This window comes from Copadichromis virginalis, linkage group LG17, assembly GCF_057382275.1.
Source record: "Copadichromis virginalis isolate Kocher_CV1m ecotype Utaka linkage group LG17, C_Virginalis_male_GT1.1, whole genome shotgun sequence".
Lineage (NCBI taxonomy): Eukaryota > Metazoa > Chordata > Actinopteri > Cichliformes > Cichlidae > Copadichromis > Copadichromis virginalis.
The window spans coordinates 13,426,366-13,441,515 of record NC_140634.1 but is presented as its reverse complement, the minus strand read 5'-3'; the positions used below and the strand labels follow the sequence as shown (position 1 = coordinate 13,441,515).

Below are 15,150 nucleotides of genomic sequence, written 5' to 3'. Positions count from 1 at the left end.
GGATGCCAATGTTCACATTTAGGACAGAGAAGACAGATGGTTTGAAAGAGGAGTGAAAGAGGCCACCTCCAGTGCAGTTTTGATATCCCTCCCAGGGGCCTCAACCCCTACTCACATCTTGTGTCAGGTGACCTATAGAGGTCACAAGGTAGAGTGAGGCAAGATCTCACAGTGGTTTGACCCGTAACCAACGACCCTATTAAGGGACAATCCCTACTTGAACTGAAGACGCTTCTCGAATGAGAGGTGACAAAATTTAAAGAAGTCCAATCGCATTCTTTCCGAGCTCCTTAGACCAGAACTGAAATGATGAAACTCTGACAACTCCTTTCACTCAACATAACTGTGGTATATCAACCATGAATAGGTAATATGCCAAACTACATATAGTGAATAGTAACTGATTTTGAACACAGACCATGATATCATTTATATAAATCATATACACTTACCACACAGGCCTGGGTAACAGAGTAGGTGAGCAAAACGAGGAAGACACACAGCACTGTTCGGATCTGGATGGTGAGGCAGCCCGGTTGGCACTAAAGCCAGAGGAAAGGGAAAGGGAGGTTGGCAGGGAGGCGGAAAATAGAAGGAGTAAATGAAGCACCAGTTTATCTACTTTAAATGCATTTTGGACAAATCATTAACCAGGACTGGAAATAAAATGAGTGCATTTTGTGGTGTGGCTCATTATGTTCAGGTCTATTAGAGGAGACACTTAAAGGGTATGATGATAGTTCAATGTAGCATGATGCCACAGTGTCATATGGAGATTATGCGCTCACTATGCAAAAATGATTATGGTGCTCCGATATGAAGGCTTTTTTTTCACACACAAAAATATAATTAATCAAAGACTGCTAAAATGCTAAAAGGTTTGTGAGACCACTAAGTGTATGCTAAAGGAGGCTAAATAAAAATAAATAAATAAAACTATGAAGTTATAGTAGTGATAGTGAAACACTGATTTATCTAAGAAATGTCAGATTATGAAAAAACAACTCTAAAATAAAAAAAACCCACAATGAACATATATATAAAATTACCTTAAAGAAATACAAAATACCCCCCAACATAAGCAAAGCAATTACAGAGACTCAAAATTATTTTAAAGCCATATGAAGTAACTTCCTAAAGAATTAGACAACAAAAAGACACAAAATAGTCGTTAAGAGGCCCAAAGCAACAACAAAGTGACTAAAACCACTGACAAAGAGTGTATTAAGAGTGTGATCTTTACACGTGTGAGGCTGCTGGAAGAGGTCTGGAAGTCTTACCTGAACACTGGTGAGATGAAGGTACATGACACAGGCCACGTGGAAACACACACACAGCACCAACAGCAGCAGCACCAGCATCCCTCTGAGAGACAAAGAGACAAGAGCGTGAGCAGGGCTTTCCCAGTTTTCACTAAATGCCGTGAAAAACAGCTCCTTTTCTAACTGGCCCACAAACTTTTTTGCGTAATATGATTGGACATTTTGTGCGTGAATGTGTGTGTCTACATACTGTGGGATCATTAGTAGGTAGATAAGGCCGAACAGGGCAGCAAGGATCAGAGAAAGAACCACAGCACTGATGAACTGGTCATCATATACCTGATGATACTAAGAAAAGAGGAAACAAGAGTTAAAATGTAAATAGAAGAGGAAACACAAAGAATCCATCCATCCATTGTAAAAACAGTGTAGGTCGATTCAGAGCACTGTGTTGGAAATCCTTTATCATGGGGAATCCTGGCATTGCTTTTACATCATCCTAGAGATAAGTACATAAGATTGTTTGAAGACAACTACATGGTCATTTCAGTTTTATTAGAAACTGACCAGCTACAAATGTTAACATGGTATGATACTAATGAAGTTTAAAGGTGCTATTGTTGGTTTTTACATCTCGATAGTTTCAGTGTGACTTGAAACTAGTGAGTGAGCACTTAATTTCACTAGAAAAGTCTTTACTGAGGTAATGGATCAGAGAGGCAGAGGGCTGACTTCTATACATTCAGACTGTGTTTTTGAAACCAGCAGATTCTCTCCCTGCTGGTCATTAGAAAGAATGCAGGTTTAAGACACTGCCACAGACCTGGAAGGTACACCCATCTTTTTTACATTGTTCCACCTGTCTTTATCTTACAGTTCATTCTTTTTACTTCTTTTAATATTCTCTGCTTTATTTCGAAGAATAGTTCCTGTCCGCCTTTCGTTCATTTGTCTGCCCTGGTTGCTGTCCTGATTTAATTCACATGTGGTTTATTATCCCTTTCCCTGTTGTGCTCATTTATTCTCCATGTCCTACCTCAGTATTTGTCATTATCACAACTCTCTGTTATTCCTGAATCCGATCCTGAATCTAGTTTGTTTTCCTTCTACCCTACCTAGACTTTTAGGACACATTTTAGACTTCCTGCCTCATATCTGCAGAGCCTTCTGTTTACCCTTTGAAAATACAGGATTTGATTTTTCCGTCTCCTACGGTGTTTCCAATTGGATCCTCACTTGTTTATGACCACAAAAAGTGACAGCCATAAGCCATTTACTTATCACAGCTGTTTTTACTCTAACAAGAAAAATAGTTTTTACCCAGAATACAGAATACCACAATTGTTTTTATTTAACTGGAAAAGAGGCTTTTTGGCTCATGTTTGTACTAATAAAAAACTTCACTTATCTCTTGCAAAAGAAAGGAAAGGGGATGTCTAAATTTGTAAATTTGTTTTGAAATAAATCGTGTAGTGCAGGAATATATTTTTAAAAACCCATTATGCTCATTTGTGTCTTCTTTATTTATTGCGCTTCTCCTAAAAGATAGCAAGGCTAAAACAAGTTAAACATGAGAGGCAATTAATTATGTTTTTACTTTGCACAGGTTTTATTTCTTCTGAAACAACTTTAAATGCAGACGCTGACACGCGCGCACACATCGACGCATGAACCCATCTCTGTTCTGCTTCTTCTTTATGGCTACCCACGCACACATTGCAGAAAGATATCACGTGTGCTGCTCAGACGTTCCCAAATCATTATCTGCACCCCCTCTTGAGAGGGTGGGTGGATTCCTCTTGCACGCACACACACATAGACAACAGGCGTGGGAGAGAGGGAGAAAGAGAATTAGAGCTCGTGTAGGGTGTGTATGTGCGAGTGTAAGACAGAAGGGGGGGCAGTCACGAAGCATGTTGTATCTTGAGCAAAGTATATATTAATACATTTGTATATCTGTTGAAAAGTTACGTGTTTCTCGATCAGATGTTCAGGTCTCGTGTGTCCTCACCCTGCGCTCCCTGTCTCTGCTCCTGTAGAACAGGGTGATGTAGTTGAGGTCTGATGTCTCAGACTCGGTCTGACGCGCTTCGATGAGCCGCCCAATGTAGCGGTTGACTCGCGTTCCTGGCGAGTGCTGCACGGCAGTGGCTGAGAAAGACGTCCGATTCCTCAGCTTCTCCGATGCAGTCCGCAAAGCTCGCCGCTGTCATACAGCGAAAAAGACAACACAATCAGTCTCTGCAGAGACCTGCCTCGTGCGTTAAGGCTGACTGCTTGTCAGCTGATGCGGTGAGGCATACAAATGAAGAGTTTTGTGAGCTCAGCACTTACACAGCTCCTGAGCACAGGAGAATTTGATATAACTCTATAAAGACGATAAAAAAGTTTGCAGACATGCTTGTCTGAATATCTGAGGATATAATACTCATTACTTACCATCAAACTACCAATAGCAGCTCACAGAGATGCACACACGCATGTTATGCGTGCACAAATTCATAAATGCAGAGAAGGCTGAAATTAGAAGTTAGGTGACTGAATTTTTTTTTTAAACAGATTAAGAAATTAACATGCAAAAGGCTTTAAATCTAATCGATCAAAACCACAGGGCCTTGAATATTGTTTAACCACTGTGAAGTTAGAGCTCAGGCACAAATTTCGGCACAAGGCTCTTATCATTAAAAGACCTTGGTAAAAAAAAAAAGACAAGAAGCAGTTTTTCTTTGCTCCACCACCCATTAATAGCCTTTTTTTTTTTGGGGGGGGGGGGGGGGTTCTTTTGTTTCTTGATCACATGTCAACTTACTACAAGTTCCATGTAGCAGATTAAGATGTGATAACATTTTATAATGTAAATTAAAGTATATATAGATATGAAGTATAGCTCATTAAAATGGGCATTGTACTGACATTGTGCTTTTGATCTGATGGTGGCAAAGAGAAAAGGTCTAATATACAATCTGATGATAAGGTTATAAATACTTATTTGCTGCTGGTAATACAACCGAGGCACTAATGTCACATCACACTGAAGTTTCAGGTAGCAGTTAATCAGAAAATAAGTAGGTAGACAAAGTACACATTGGTGTGTTTTAATTGCTTTTTCTGTGTGGCGGTTTTTTATTGGTCCTGTGGGTGGAATTATCCAGGGAGATGGAACTCAGTTGTCAAATACGATAATGAATAAAATAATGCCCAATTTGAAAATTATGATAACAAACTATAGAATGGTATGTTAACTGCAGAAGTTACTGCTCATTGGCTACAGTATAATATTAGATGAAGACATTTTTCTTTAAGATCTGCTTTTTCAACTCCTGTTCCTTATTATGTCTGAAGGTATAACAGATTTATGGACCTATTTGGAAGAACGAATAACAAATCCAAGCTCTTTACATGTGTTACTGACCAAAACCGAGCTCCACAACTGTTGACACACACAGCTTTCTGTGCTGCCAGCTGGATACCCCCCTTCTCCTTTCACAGCATGCAGCAATCAAAGTTATTCCTAATGTTGACCACAGTGCCCCCAAAGTGGGTGCAAGCTAATCAAGATAATGTGTTTCAAAGCACAGTACATGCCACATCCTGCATACATGCTTTAAAGACCCCCTTTAGTCATAAAATCAGCTTTTGCTTGTTGGGGAATCGAGACTCCACAAGATTTCTGACGATGTCCTGTAGCAAAAAGATGTAAGCAGCAAAGTTGCCAGGTGAAGGCTCCCTCAGTTTGACTTGTTTTTTTAGAATATTCCACAGATGCTCAGTCACACTGAGATATTTGAAATCACGTCTAAAGCTTGAACATTTTTATGTTTGTGAACCCATCAAAGTAACGCTTCAAAACACAAACTTTCCCAGATGAACATGGTGATAACTTTGTTGTCATTCAAAACGGTTCTTTGGACCACTTTTAGTATGTACTAACTAGAAAACTCCTCCTGGAACAGTCAGTGTCCTAGCCATCAAAGTTTGGCTTAGCAAAGTCTCTCTGATTCTGATGCTCGGCCATTTTTCCTACTTCCAACACATCTGTATCAAGAACTGAATATTCACTTGCTGCCTAATGTATTCCGCCCCTTGACAGGTGACAGTGAAGCAAGAGTCACCATTTTTAATTTTTCATGTATAGCAAGATTAGATCTTGTAAATAGCACCAAACAATTCCCAGTCATAATTCTATTATAGATTTGCTATGTGTCACAAAGGAAGGATTTTAGCTACTTGGATAATCATATAACAATGTGTCTAATGCTATTATGAGAGATGATACCAGGCAGTGGGTGATTACCAGCAGTTGTAATGCAACCTCATCAAAATCATGAAGTGCTAATGCCTGGACTGGCTCACAGAGTTGGGCGGATTAGAGCTAGCAGGCTATTTCTGACAGCCAGACACTGTGACACAACACCAATCGCCCAAACACTCGACGACTCCATGACTGACTCACTGCCTCGTCACACACAGAGCTAAGAAACACATCAACAAGAACAAGGTGATGCTCATATGGACATGAAATTGCAATCTGGCATATATAAAGTCAATGTCAGTGGTTGTATCAGTCCCAGTGGCTTACTTTTTAAGAGACTGTCATAAAGCAGGAGTACTGTGGTACTTCTGAAGATGTGAAATGTACATATTAATTCATTAATACAATACAAGCAAACATTAAATACATATTAATGTTTTCTTGTGTGATTGTTTGACATGCAGATTATGGATCCAAGCAGGATTTCAATCCACCCAAAAAACACCTATAGGCAAGTCTAATAAAAGGATTTTCATTTGACTATGTGAACTAGTAATTCATATTCTGTGCACTCATATGCAAGCATAGCAAATTACTTTTGTAATTTGAAACCAAAGAGATGCTTTCATTAGTGCTTTTTACACATACCTTGTCATCATCCTCACAGGTCATGACATTGGAGAAGGGGATCTCGGCCTTGAACATCTTCCTACAGTGCATGAGCTGCACAAGCAAGTAGCACACTGTCTTGAACTTCATCCTCTTGGCTGGTTTGATGTCTGATAGGATAATACCAGGAAAGATCTGGAAATAAAGATAAAAATAAAACAATAAATAGAACATTTGATAAAGAACTCAACATACTAAACACATTTAAGGCTTGATATGATATACTATAATAGGCTTTTTTGAAGAAAAAAAAAAAGAAGAAAAAGAAAACATCACATAAATCAAGTGAAGCATTAAGTCTCTTATCTTGTTAATATTTTTCAGGATGAAAAAGCTAACATTTAGCCTAGTGTATATAGCACAATTAAGCACAGCTTTGATAGAATAATTGACAGTACAAACAGTAAACACAAAAACTCGCAACTAATACATCTATAAATTCAATCCGTCTTTCATTTTTTATGTTATTTTTTCTTGCTTGCGAAGTGAAAATGTGAAATATATGAAACTGAAACATGCCAAAGTCAAAGTAATTATCATTAGCATTACGCAGTCTCGTATTTGAATATGGATATTTGCCATAACATTAGAATTTTACCATTTATCATGTGCTGTATCAGACTTATAAATTTAGCTTTGTGGCATACATTGTTAGGATTTTTGTATTACTGTTGCTGTTGTACTACGTTAAATATGGTTGAGATAAAAAAGGTTAAATAGGCTGGAACATTTACATTACTATTGCTTTTATAATTAATACAATTATTGATTTGGGCCATGTATTTTAAAGGTACTTAATCTTTTAACTAAATAGTTGGACATGTGAATGTGATTATTTTGTTCTCATTGTTTTAAGGGTGCTTAAAGACTAGTTAGTTCAAGTCACCCTGACCGTTGTGGGTCATTATAAAGCTTTCATTAAGATCAAGGAAATTGTAAGTCTTATTAAATTTCTTATGTTTGTAAATTTGTTAAAGCTATTATGGTTTTAAGGGTTTTTTTATACGGGCTGAAAAAACAATAAATGTTTTTGTTTTGTTTTGTTTTTTTAAATCAGTTTCATATATTACCAAAAATAATGTGCTGCTCATTTCTTTGTATTCTACAGGGTCAATAAAAAGTCGCCACTAGCCAGCTGTTATCAACAACACAGTAGCAACACAAAATGTGTGTCATGCCACACTGCGCCAGTGGCTGCCTTTAAGTCCTCATTAATCAGAGCTATGTATTGCCATTGGCCCTTAGGACAGACGTATCACTCTACATATATTACAAATAAAGAAAATGTATTATGATAATGCGCAGTAGATCTGAACAAGCACAATACAAGCAGGCACGCTCTTTTTACATTTAGTCATATGACTAAATATGAGTAAATGTAAAATGACAATAACAAATATGTAGCTCCAAAAATAGCACAGCTCTCATAATAAGTAGTAAAATGCATCTAAATTTAAAAAAGCAAACAAATGTAAAAATCCTAAATTCACTATTGTTATGCTTCATTTTAGGCTAGATGGGACAGAGAAGACATCAGGTCTTGATTTCATTTGATTTAAAAATCGAAAGAGATTTACTTCAGTGTCATGTGTGGAAATAAAAGCAACATATATTCTGTTTTAGGGACGAATGCACCATTGATTACTTGTACAACCAAGTAATATTATTTCTTGCCAATTCATCATAATTATTATTATTATTTTGGAACCCTCCACAACTTAAACAATTTAACATCAGTGTTTCTGATTGCATCTTCCCTCCATTTAATTATCCATAAAAATCTTTTAATTCAAAAATGTTCAAATTCAAAATTTATATTCTCCATTAATGAAGCGGTTAAAAGGACATGGCATGAAATTAAATGTGGAGAATTGTCTCATTCATGGAAATCAAGTAGGCTTGAGTGGGATTTTTACAGTAAACTGTGAATGTGGGATATTACAAAACCTGGATCAAGTGTTTATCTGCGCGTGCATGCCGGTGCCAGCGTTGTGCATGTGCACTTTACGAGGGATTTAAAACATTTTTTCTGACACGAACAGCCAGCTCCGATGCACATGTGCAGTTGGTGTGAGATATTGATACTAGTCATGTGTATGCCAGCTTAGCACATGGCTTGCCTCCCTCTCCCTCCATCAGAGGATTAACTGTTACAACACTGACAGCTGTGTCACCTCTCAAGTTATACGGTTGTAAGAGAATCTGCAGAAAAGAAATCATTCTGTCGTACTTTCCGTCTGTGTGACGGCACGATGAAAAACGTTTCTATGTGATGCTTCTGTAGGAAGGCATGTCTCTCGTGGCCAAAGCCCGGTTCCACCTCGTAGTCTCCGTTCAAACACTCCAGGGTGGTCCTTGTGATGTGCACCTTGCTGGGAGCACAAGCAAAGCAGAGGACAAAAAGCAGTTGGTGATAAAAAGTCCAACACTAAGGTCTCAAATCATTATCCCCTCATTATTTTTATCAGCTTAATAGCCCCTCGGCTTGCTCAAAACTCGTCACTTCATAGAAATTTTCATCCTGGTAAATCATCTAATCTGGTAACGAGTCCTAAAATCTTATTACCTCACTTGAAACAGAACCAAATTTAGCCAAACAGGCGATCTCATTTCAGTGCTGTTTAAAATGCAAATCTGCTTGTTACTGTATGCCAATGTGGCAGGGGTGTGGTCTCTGGCCTGCTGCCGTGGGACGGGTGGCGCAGCTAGCTCTTGGGGCGGCGTCGGGGTGGCAGAGGGGACAGGTGTTTGTGCAGAGACTAATCACTCTCTCCTTGTATATAGTAACGGAGGAGACTGACGGGGAGAGTGTGCAGTGGAGGAAGCCTCGAGAAGAGCTGACTCCTGGCTCGAGTTGTGCCGTAACCTGAAAAGAACTAGTAAACAAAATAAAGAAACCCAGCCACGTCCGTATACACTGTGTAGGTCTGATCATTTCTGCAGCCAGTTTAATGAAGTGACATTAATTTAATCATGGTGGTCAGTTTTATTTTTAGCTGCTGTTTATGTCCTAGTTAGCACATTTGTGCAACTACATTAAATCTGAATTATTTTCTTGCAATGGTTTTTCAGGGCAGAATGTGGGAAAAGTTGACCTCTTAAAAGATCATTTTATTTACTATTTCATCAACAATTAGCATGAACACCAACGAAATGATTCCACAAATGATTACAGTAAGCCAAGTCAATCCAGATGTTGTATGGAAACAGTTAAAAACACTTAAAATATCAGGATGAACCGTGTGGTTTATTTTGGTACAACTCTGTAAACTAACACAGGTTGTGATCTCTCAGTTACTTGTTGAGCAGATGTTGGTGTGCCTACTCAGGGATGCTGTTTTATGTTTACATTGCTTTGATATTTTGTTTTGCTTTTTCTAGGTCAGATCGACATGACAAGTTTAAGGATGTATCTTACAACAGTTGTAAGCAGCAGCTTATTCAATCGGACCTGTAATATCTTTTCTGTTTATTGGAAAAAGTACAAAAACTGTAAACCATAGCTTAGTATAAGTTATAGTATGAGATTATTACACTAATTATATGTAGTAAAGTCCAATAAATTTGTGCTTGAGTGCGGTGAGTGAAATTCTAGTATTTTTTTTCCAATATGATCTCTTCTGATGTCAAAAAATGTGGTGCTGTCCAAAACATAATCTGATGGCTGCATATACGTATACACCAATCAGGTATAACATTATGACCCGCTGCTTAATATGAACATGTGCTGCGGTATTTGGCACCAAGCTTTTAGCAACAGATCTTTTAAGTCCTGCCAGTTGCAAAGTGGGGCCTCCATGGATCGAAGATGCTCGACTGGATTGAGATCTGGCAAATTTAGAGGCAAAGTCAACACCTCAAACTCTGTGTTGTGCTCCTCAAACCATTCTTGTACCATTTTTGCTTTGTGGCAGGGCGCATTATCTACTAAAACGCTGTCAAGCCTAAAATGAGGACATGGACACAGCTAGTGAATTTATATCTTGTTTATATTTTATAATACTGCAGTTTGCTAGTCTGGAGAATCCAGGTATGTGTTAACACACCACAACAGTCTTCTCAGGGGTGGACATCCCACCAAGTCAAACCATGCAAACCATGCACTCTACAGGCCTCAGTTAGCAAGTAAAATGGTAAGCTCAGAACAGTACTATTAGAAAAAGACTGAAGAACTATGGCTTGATTGGAAGGGTTGCCAGGAGAAAGCCTCTTCTCTCTAAAATGAACATGGTAGCATGGCTTAGGTTTGCAAAGCTGTAGCTAAAGAATCCATGAGAATGGACCAATGTCCTTTGGACAGGTGAAATCAATGTAAAGATGTTTGGCCATGATGCAACATGTTTGGAAGAAAACAAAGACAGCATATCAGCACAAACACATCCTACCAGCTGTCAAGCACAGTGTTGGAGAGGTGATGATTCAGGCACAGGACCTGTACATTTTCTAGAGTCAAATGTGAGGGCATCTGCCTAAATGGTAAAGCTGGACCAAAATTGAATCATGCAACAGGACAATTGCCTCAAACACAGGGGCCAAACTTTCATAATAATGTGAAAAACTGATAGAGACCTACAGAAAATCAGTACTTCAGCTTCTAGCTTTTTAAAGTTTGTCCAACAAGCTAATGATACAGTTTTCCATGGGACTGCTTAGAGTCTTGCGAAAGCTTTCTTTCATATCTGGTAACAATGTCAGCTCATGCTCAAACACTATTTTATACACTTTTTCACTGATCTTCAGTTAATGGATGGAAAATGGGTGACTGATCAAGTGCATTTTCACAATTTTTATACATTTTGAAAAATACTTAGGTAAGCAATAGCTTGCTAAATTCATTGTTTGTCTGTTTTTGTTTTTTTTTAAAGGTACCATATTTTCCACACTATAAGGCGCACTTAAAATCCTTAAATTTTCTCAAAAATCGTCAGTGTGCCTTATAATTCGGTGCGCCTTATGTATGAATTCTGGTTGTGCTTACTGACCTCAAACCGATTTTATGTGGTACACGGGCTCAGAAATCTGTCAAAAAATGCTTTAGTATGACTTCGTAAGCTACAAAACCGCACTGCTTGATGGATTGTCGGAGCGTTATGGCTACCGTAGTCAGGAGCCTCACGGAGTAATCTGAGTCCAAAACTCTGTCCCTTCAGGTTCCAAAGTCAAACGAACACTGCGGCATTACTGAGAGTTAAACATGGTCTAAATTGTTTCATCTTTAATAAAATGATCATTTTGCAGCTTTACCAGGTGTAACAATTAAGTTTAACATCCGGGCATCCATGAAAACAGAATTTATTAAATTTAACGGAGTTAGAAGTTAGCAGGAAGTTAGCTTGCTAGTTACCACCTAAACATGATATAGCATATTCTGACTGAGAGATTTCTGAAAAACTTAAAATGTACAGCTCTGCTATCACTTCCAACATAAATGAAGACAGAAAACTAAACAGCAGTGACATTTGTAGGGTTACTGAAGTTGGACTAGCTGGTATATAATGATGTGCTACCTGATCACTAGCAACACAGCTATGTTAGCATAACATAAACACAGTGAAACTGGAAGATGAACGCTAACTTTTTTTCACTCTAAATGGCAACGTGAGGGTTCCTGATGGTTATGGACAAATGCAATTGCATGGCAGGTAAAAGGACCAAACTTCAGTCAGGAGAACAGCTTAGTCATTAATATACTGAAACAACATGGGAATAGAGCAGCTGTGAGAGAATTCAACATTAATGAATTAATGGTACGGAAGTGGAGGAAGCAAGAAGAATGAGTTAAGTCTGACTTATCAGACTGTTTTGTTTCACTTAATGCGCCATATAATTCAGTGCGCCTTATGGTCCGAAAATACGGTAATTTTACATTTCTATGTAAATGACCCTGTGAATTATGATAACCATTTGAGAAGTCTATGAACATAGTAGTGTACATACAGATACAAAAAGTCTGTCATAGCACTGTGTCATATTACTGTAGCTGACATACTGTATTCTGTGTTTTTGCATGAGTGTGTGTGCTGCGTTCGTCTGATTTTCAGTGGGTGTAACAGTCAGTACTGACCCTGGCAGCCCTCCAGCCTCCATCACATTCGCCAGTGTGACATCATTTGACCAGACATCATACTGCCATTTCCTCAGGCCCAGCACGCCACACAGCACCCGTCCTGTGTGCAGGCCTACGCGCATGTTCAGATCCACCTCTGTGGCCTCCACCACCGACCTGCAGGGGGGGAAAGAATGATTTAGAACTACTTGAACAAAAACCAGGACAATTTAACATTTAAAGCATTTTTCTTTTATTGTTGTTGTTTTCTTTTCTTTTTGTTGCCATATAGGAAGCAGTGTGGCTGAAGCAATGATAATGCTGGGTAGTAAAAGATGCCCAGCAAATTTCTCCAGATTACTGAGTGTTAACAACACTAGGTTAGACTACAGTGACCTTTAGCTCAAACTTAAAGAGGATAAATTCTCACAACAAGGTCTTATTAACATCTGCAAAGAAGTATAGCTGTTTCCCAGCAGGAAACACCACTAACTGGTATGGGATGTGTTGGAAGAAATCAGGCAACCATCTACCAAGCATCAGTGATAGCTGTACAATGAGGTTAAATGTTGGTGCAGAACCCAAAATATATTAAAAGACAATTCCACCCCCTGCCACAACCTGTTTACCTTCCTGCCATGTGGCAAGCCAACCAGAAACATCTGCTGTAGCGCAACCACATTTGAGCACAAGAGCCCTTTTTTAAAATTGCTATTTTTGTGGATATTGTTTTACAGCCTCGTGTTAGATTATGATAATGGAATTAATCTTGAATCTTAAAGTTCTGAATTGTGTAGCAAAACTGATTCAGGGTTGCTACACGAGTACAAAATCTTTGATGTAGAGAGGCGCATCTGTAATCATACGCTTCCAACACATTTCAACTTTGTTCCAAAAAAAGCACAAACTACTCAATGCGCCTTCAAAAAAGTTTATGTTCACATGTATGTGTTTACAATATGAATGCGCATGTGTGGATCACCTTCCCTGAGTCGTACTGTGGGGCAGTGACGAAAAAGCAGGACTTTTCCAGAGCCTCTCCTCCCTGGTAAATCACCTAGTAACCTGTGGGAGGTCACCCACTTCAGATGTGAGACAGTCACAGACGAGGAAGGAAATTGAGAATGGCAAAGGGTTCACAAAGTGTGTATTTGCGTGTGTGTGGGGTGGGTGTGTCTGTATACAGGATGGCAGAAAAGAAAATGTGGTTTGCCCATAAGGTTGAAGAAGGGACATCTTACACTCACACGCATACTGAGGAATGCGTGTGCATGGCAGCACCTGTCCTTTGAGATAAAGGGCTCCCACTCCGGCATCCATCCTCCCAGACAGAGCGGTGGGGCAAAGAACATGACAGGCGCAGGTTCACACAGGAAAGTGAGGCAAAGGTTCTCCGTGTACGTGGTGTCTACATGCTTTTAGGGAGAGGGGCGGAAACCAGGGCTACGTGCAAGCAAGTGTCTTTTAGGTTCCAAATGAACGAAAAAGAAGTAAAGGGAATAGATTTGGAAGTCAACCAAATCTATGTGGTTAGAAATTGTTTGGATTGGAATATATACACACTCAATATCAATCACATGTTACAAAGGTCAGCTTTCTAGGTTACCTTTGTGACAGGTGTTTTGGCAGCAAAAGGGGGACCGACGCAATACTAGACAAGTGGTCCTAATGTTATCCCTGATCGATGTATATTACTGTTGAAGCAGGTAAGAAGTGCCTCAGTTTTCTCGGATTTCCTAGAAACTGTTGTCATAGAAGCAATGCACCGAAAGCAACTTAAAAGGATAAAATTGTTTTCTTCTTAAGAAACAATTCGGATGATCACACATTGTAGAGTAACTGTTGACTTCTGGTCCTTCCCCAAAACAATCATAACAAAGACATTTTTGCCTGCATGTCAGTGTGTGACATACGCAATGGTATCAATCATATCCAGGCCCATTTCTACACAGCAGTGGGCATGGTCCGCCTTGGGTTGGGTCAGTCCTGACACGCAGTAGTAACAGTCCCCCAGTATCTTTATGCGCCTGCAGTGATTCTCCTACAGACACAAAAAGAAAAAGAAAGATGAGCAATGTCAGTGAGATTAGAAAAATTTAGTTATTTTGAGTGTATACTACACATATCTTTAAATGTATCTTTGTCAGGTTTAATGTCATTAAACGAATCTTTAATTGTGTGGTGGCACATAATGATTAATGTAGCTGCGTTTTTACAGCTCTGTACACTGGAAAAGATATGAGGGGGATAGAGACAGGTATCAGAGGGTTTATTGACCCTTTTCCAGCATGAGGAGAAAGTAAAATACCAGCAGAAGAGCACAGAAAACAATTGTTTTACACATAGGACTGAACTGTTTAGACTACCTTGCTAGGTTAGCAAGGTAGTCTAAACTGGTAAAGCACTAGTTAGTCAAAATATTTAACTTATTGTCTAACAGGTCCTCCATAGTGTAGTGGCTTACACATTTGCCTAACTATCAAAAGATCCTGCTGCCCAATCAAACATGCAGAGCTACTCATTGTGGTGATCCCTTGTGAATAAAGGGATCACCACAATGAGTGATCCCTTTATTCACTCATAATACCGGGATTACTAAAGGAGTAGCTAAAAGTAACTTTTCCTTTTATTTAACTTATTCTCTAATCCTGTTTTACTTACTTGTGTTTTCATTTTTTCTCTTTTTAAATGTCAAAGCAGTTAACATTAGCTAGAAGCTAATGAAATTCTTAATTTAACTCAATTGAAAACCACCAGTAGATAACCCTTGTGGGGGGTCAGCTTAATCCTAGCACGTCCCTGATTTTGTAAACTACTGGTACTTGCCCTGATATACATTTACCTGTAGCCATCTTATTTGATGGCTCTATCATTATTACTCTACACGGAGCATGACTCCTAATTGTTCTTAGATAGCATGG

At 38.9% G+C, this 15,150-nt stretch overlaps 1 protein-coding gene across 2 annotated transcripts in view; it reads right to left on the bottom strand.

Annotated features, from left to right (window-relative positions):
• Window positions 1-15,150, bottom strand: part of adcy1a (adenylate cyclase 1a) — a 64,574-nt gene that overhangs the window by 26,341 nt on the left and 23,083 nt on the right. For both annotated transcript variants that reach the window (XM_085436321.1, XM_085436320.1), the window contains exons 5-12: window positions 14,143-14,270; window positions 12,248-12,406; window positions 8,414-8,555; window positions 6,163-6,318; window positions 3,274-3,468; window positions 1,513-1,610; window positions 1,281-1,365; window positions 453-542 (exon numbers count right to left, since the gene is read on the bottom strand). In XM_085436321.1, coding sequence (XP_085292447.1) covers window positions 453-542; window positions 1,281-1,365; window positions 1,513-1,610; window positions 3,274-3,468; window positions 6,163-6,318; window positions 8,414-8,555; window positions 12,248-12,406; window positions 14,143-14,270 — 1,053 coding nt within the window. The remainder of the gene's footprint in view (window positions 1-452; window positions 543-1,280; window positions 1,366-1,512; window positions 1,611-3,273; window positions 3,469-6,162; window positions 6,319-8,413; window positions 8,556-12,247; window positions 12,407-14,142; window positions 14,271-15,150) is intronic.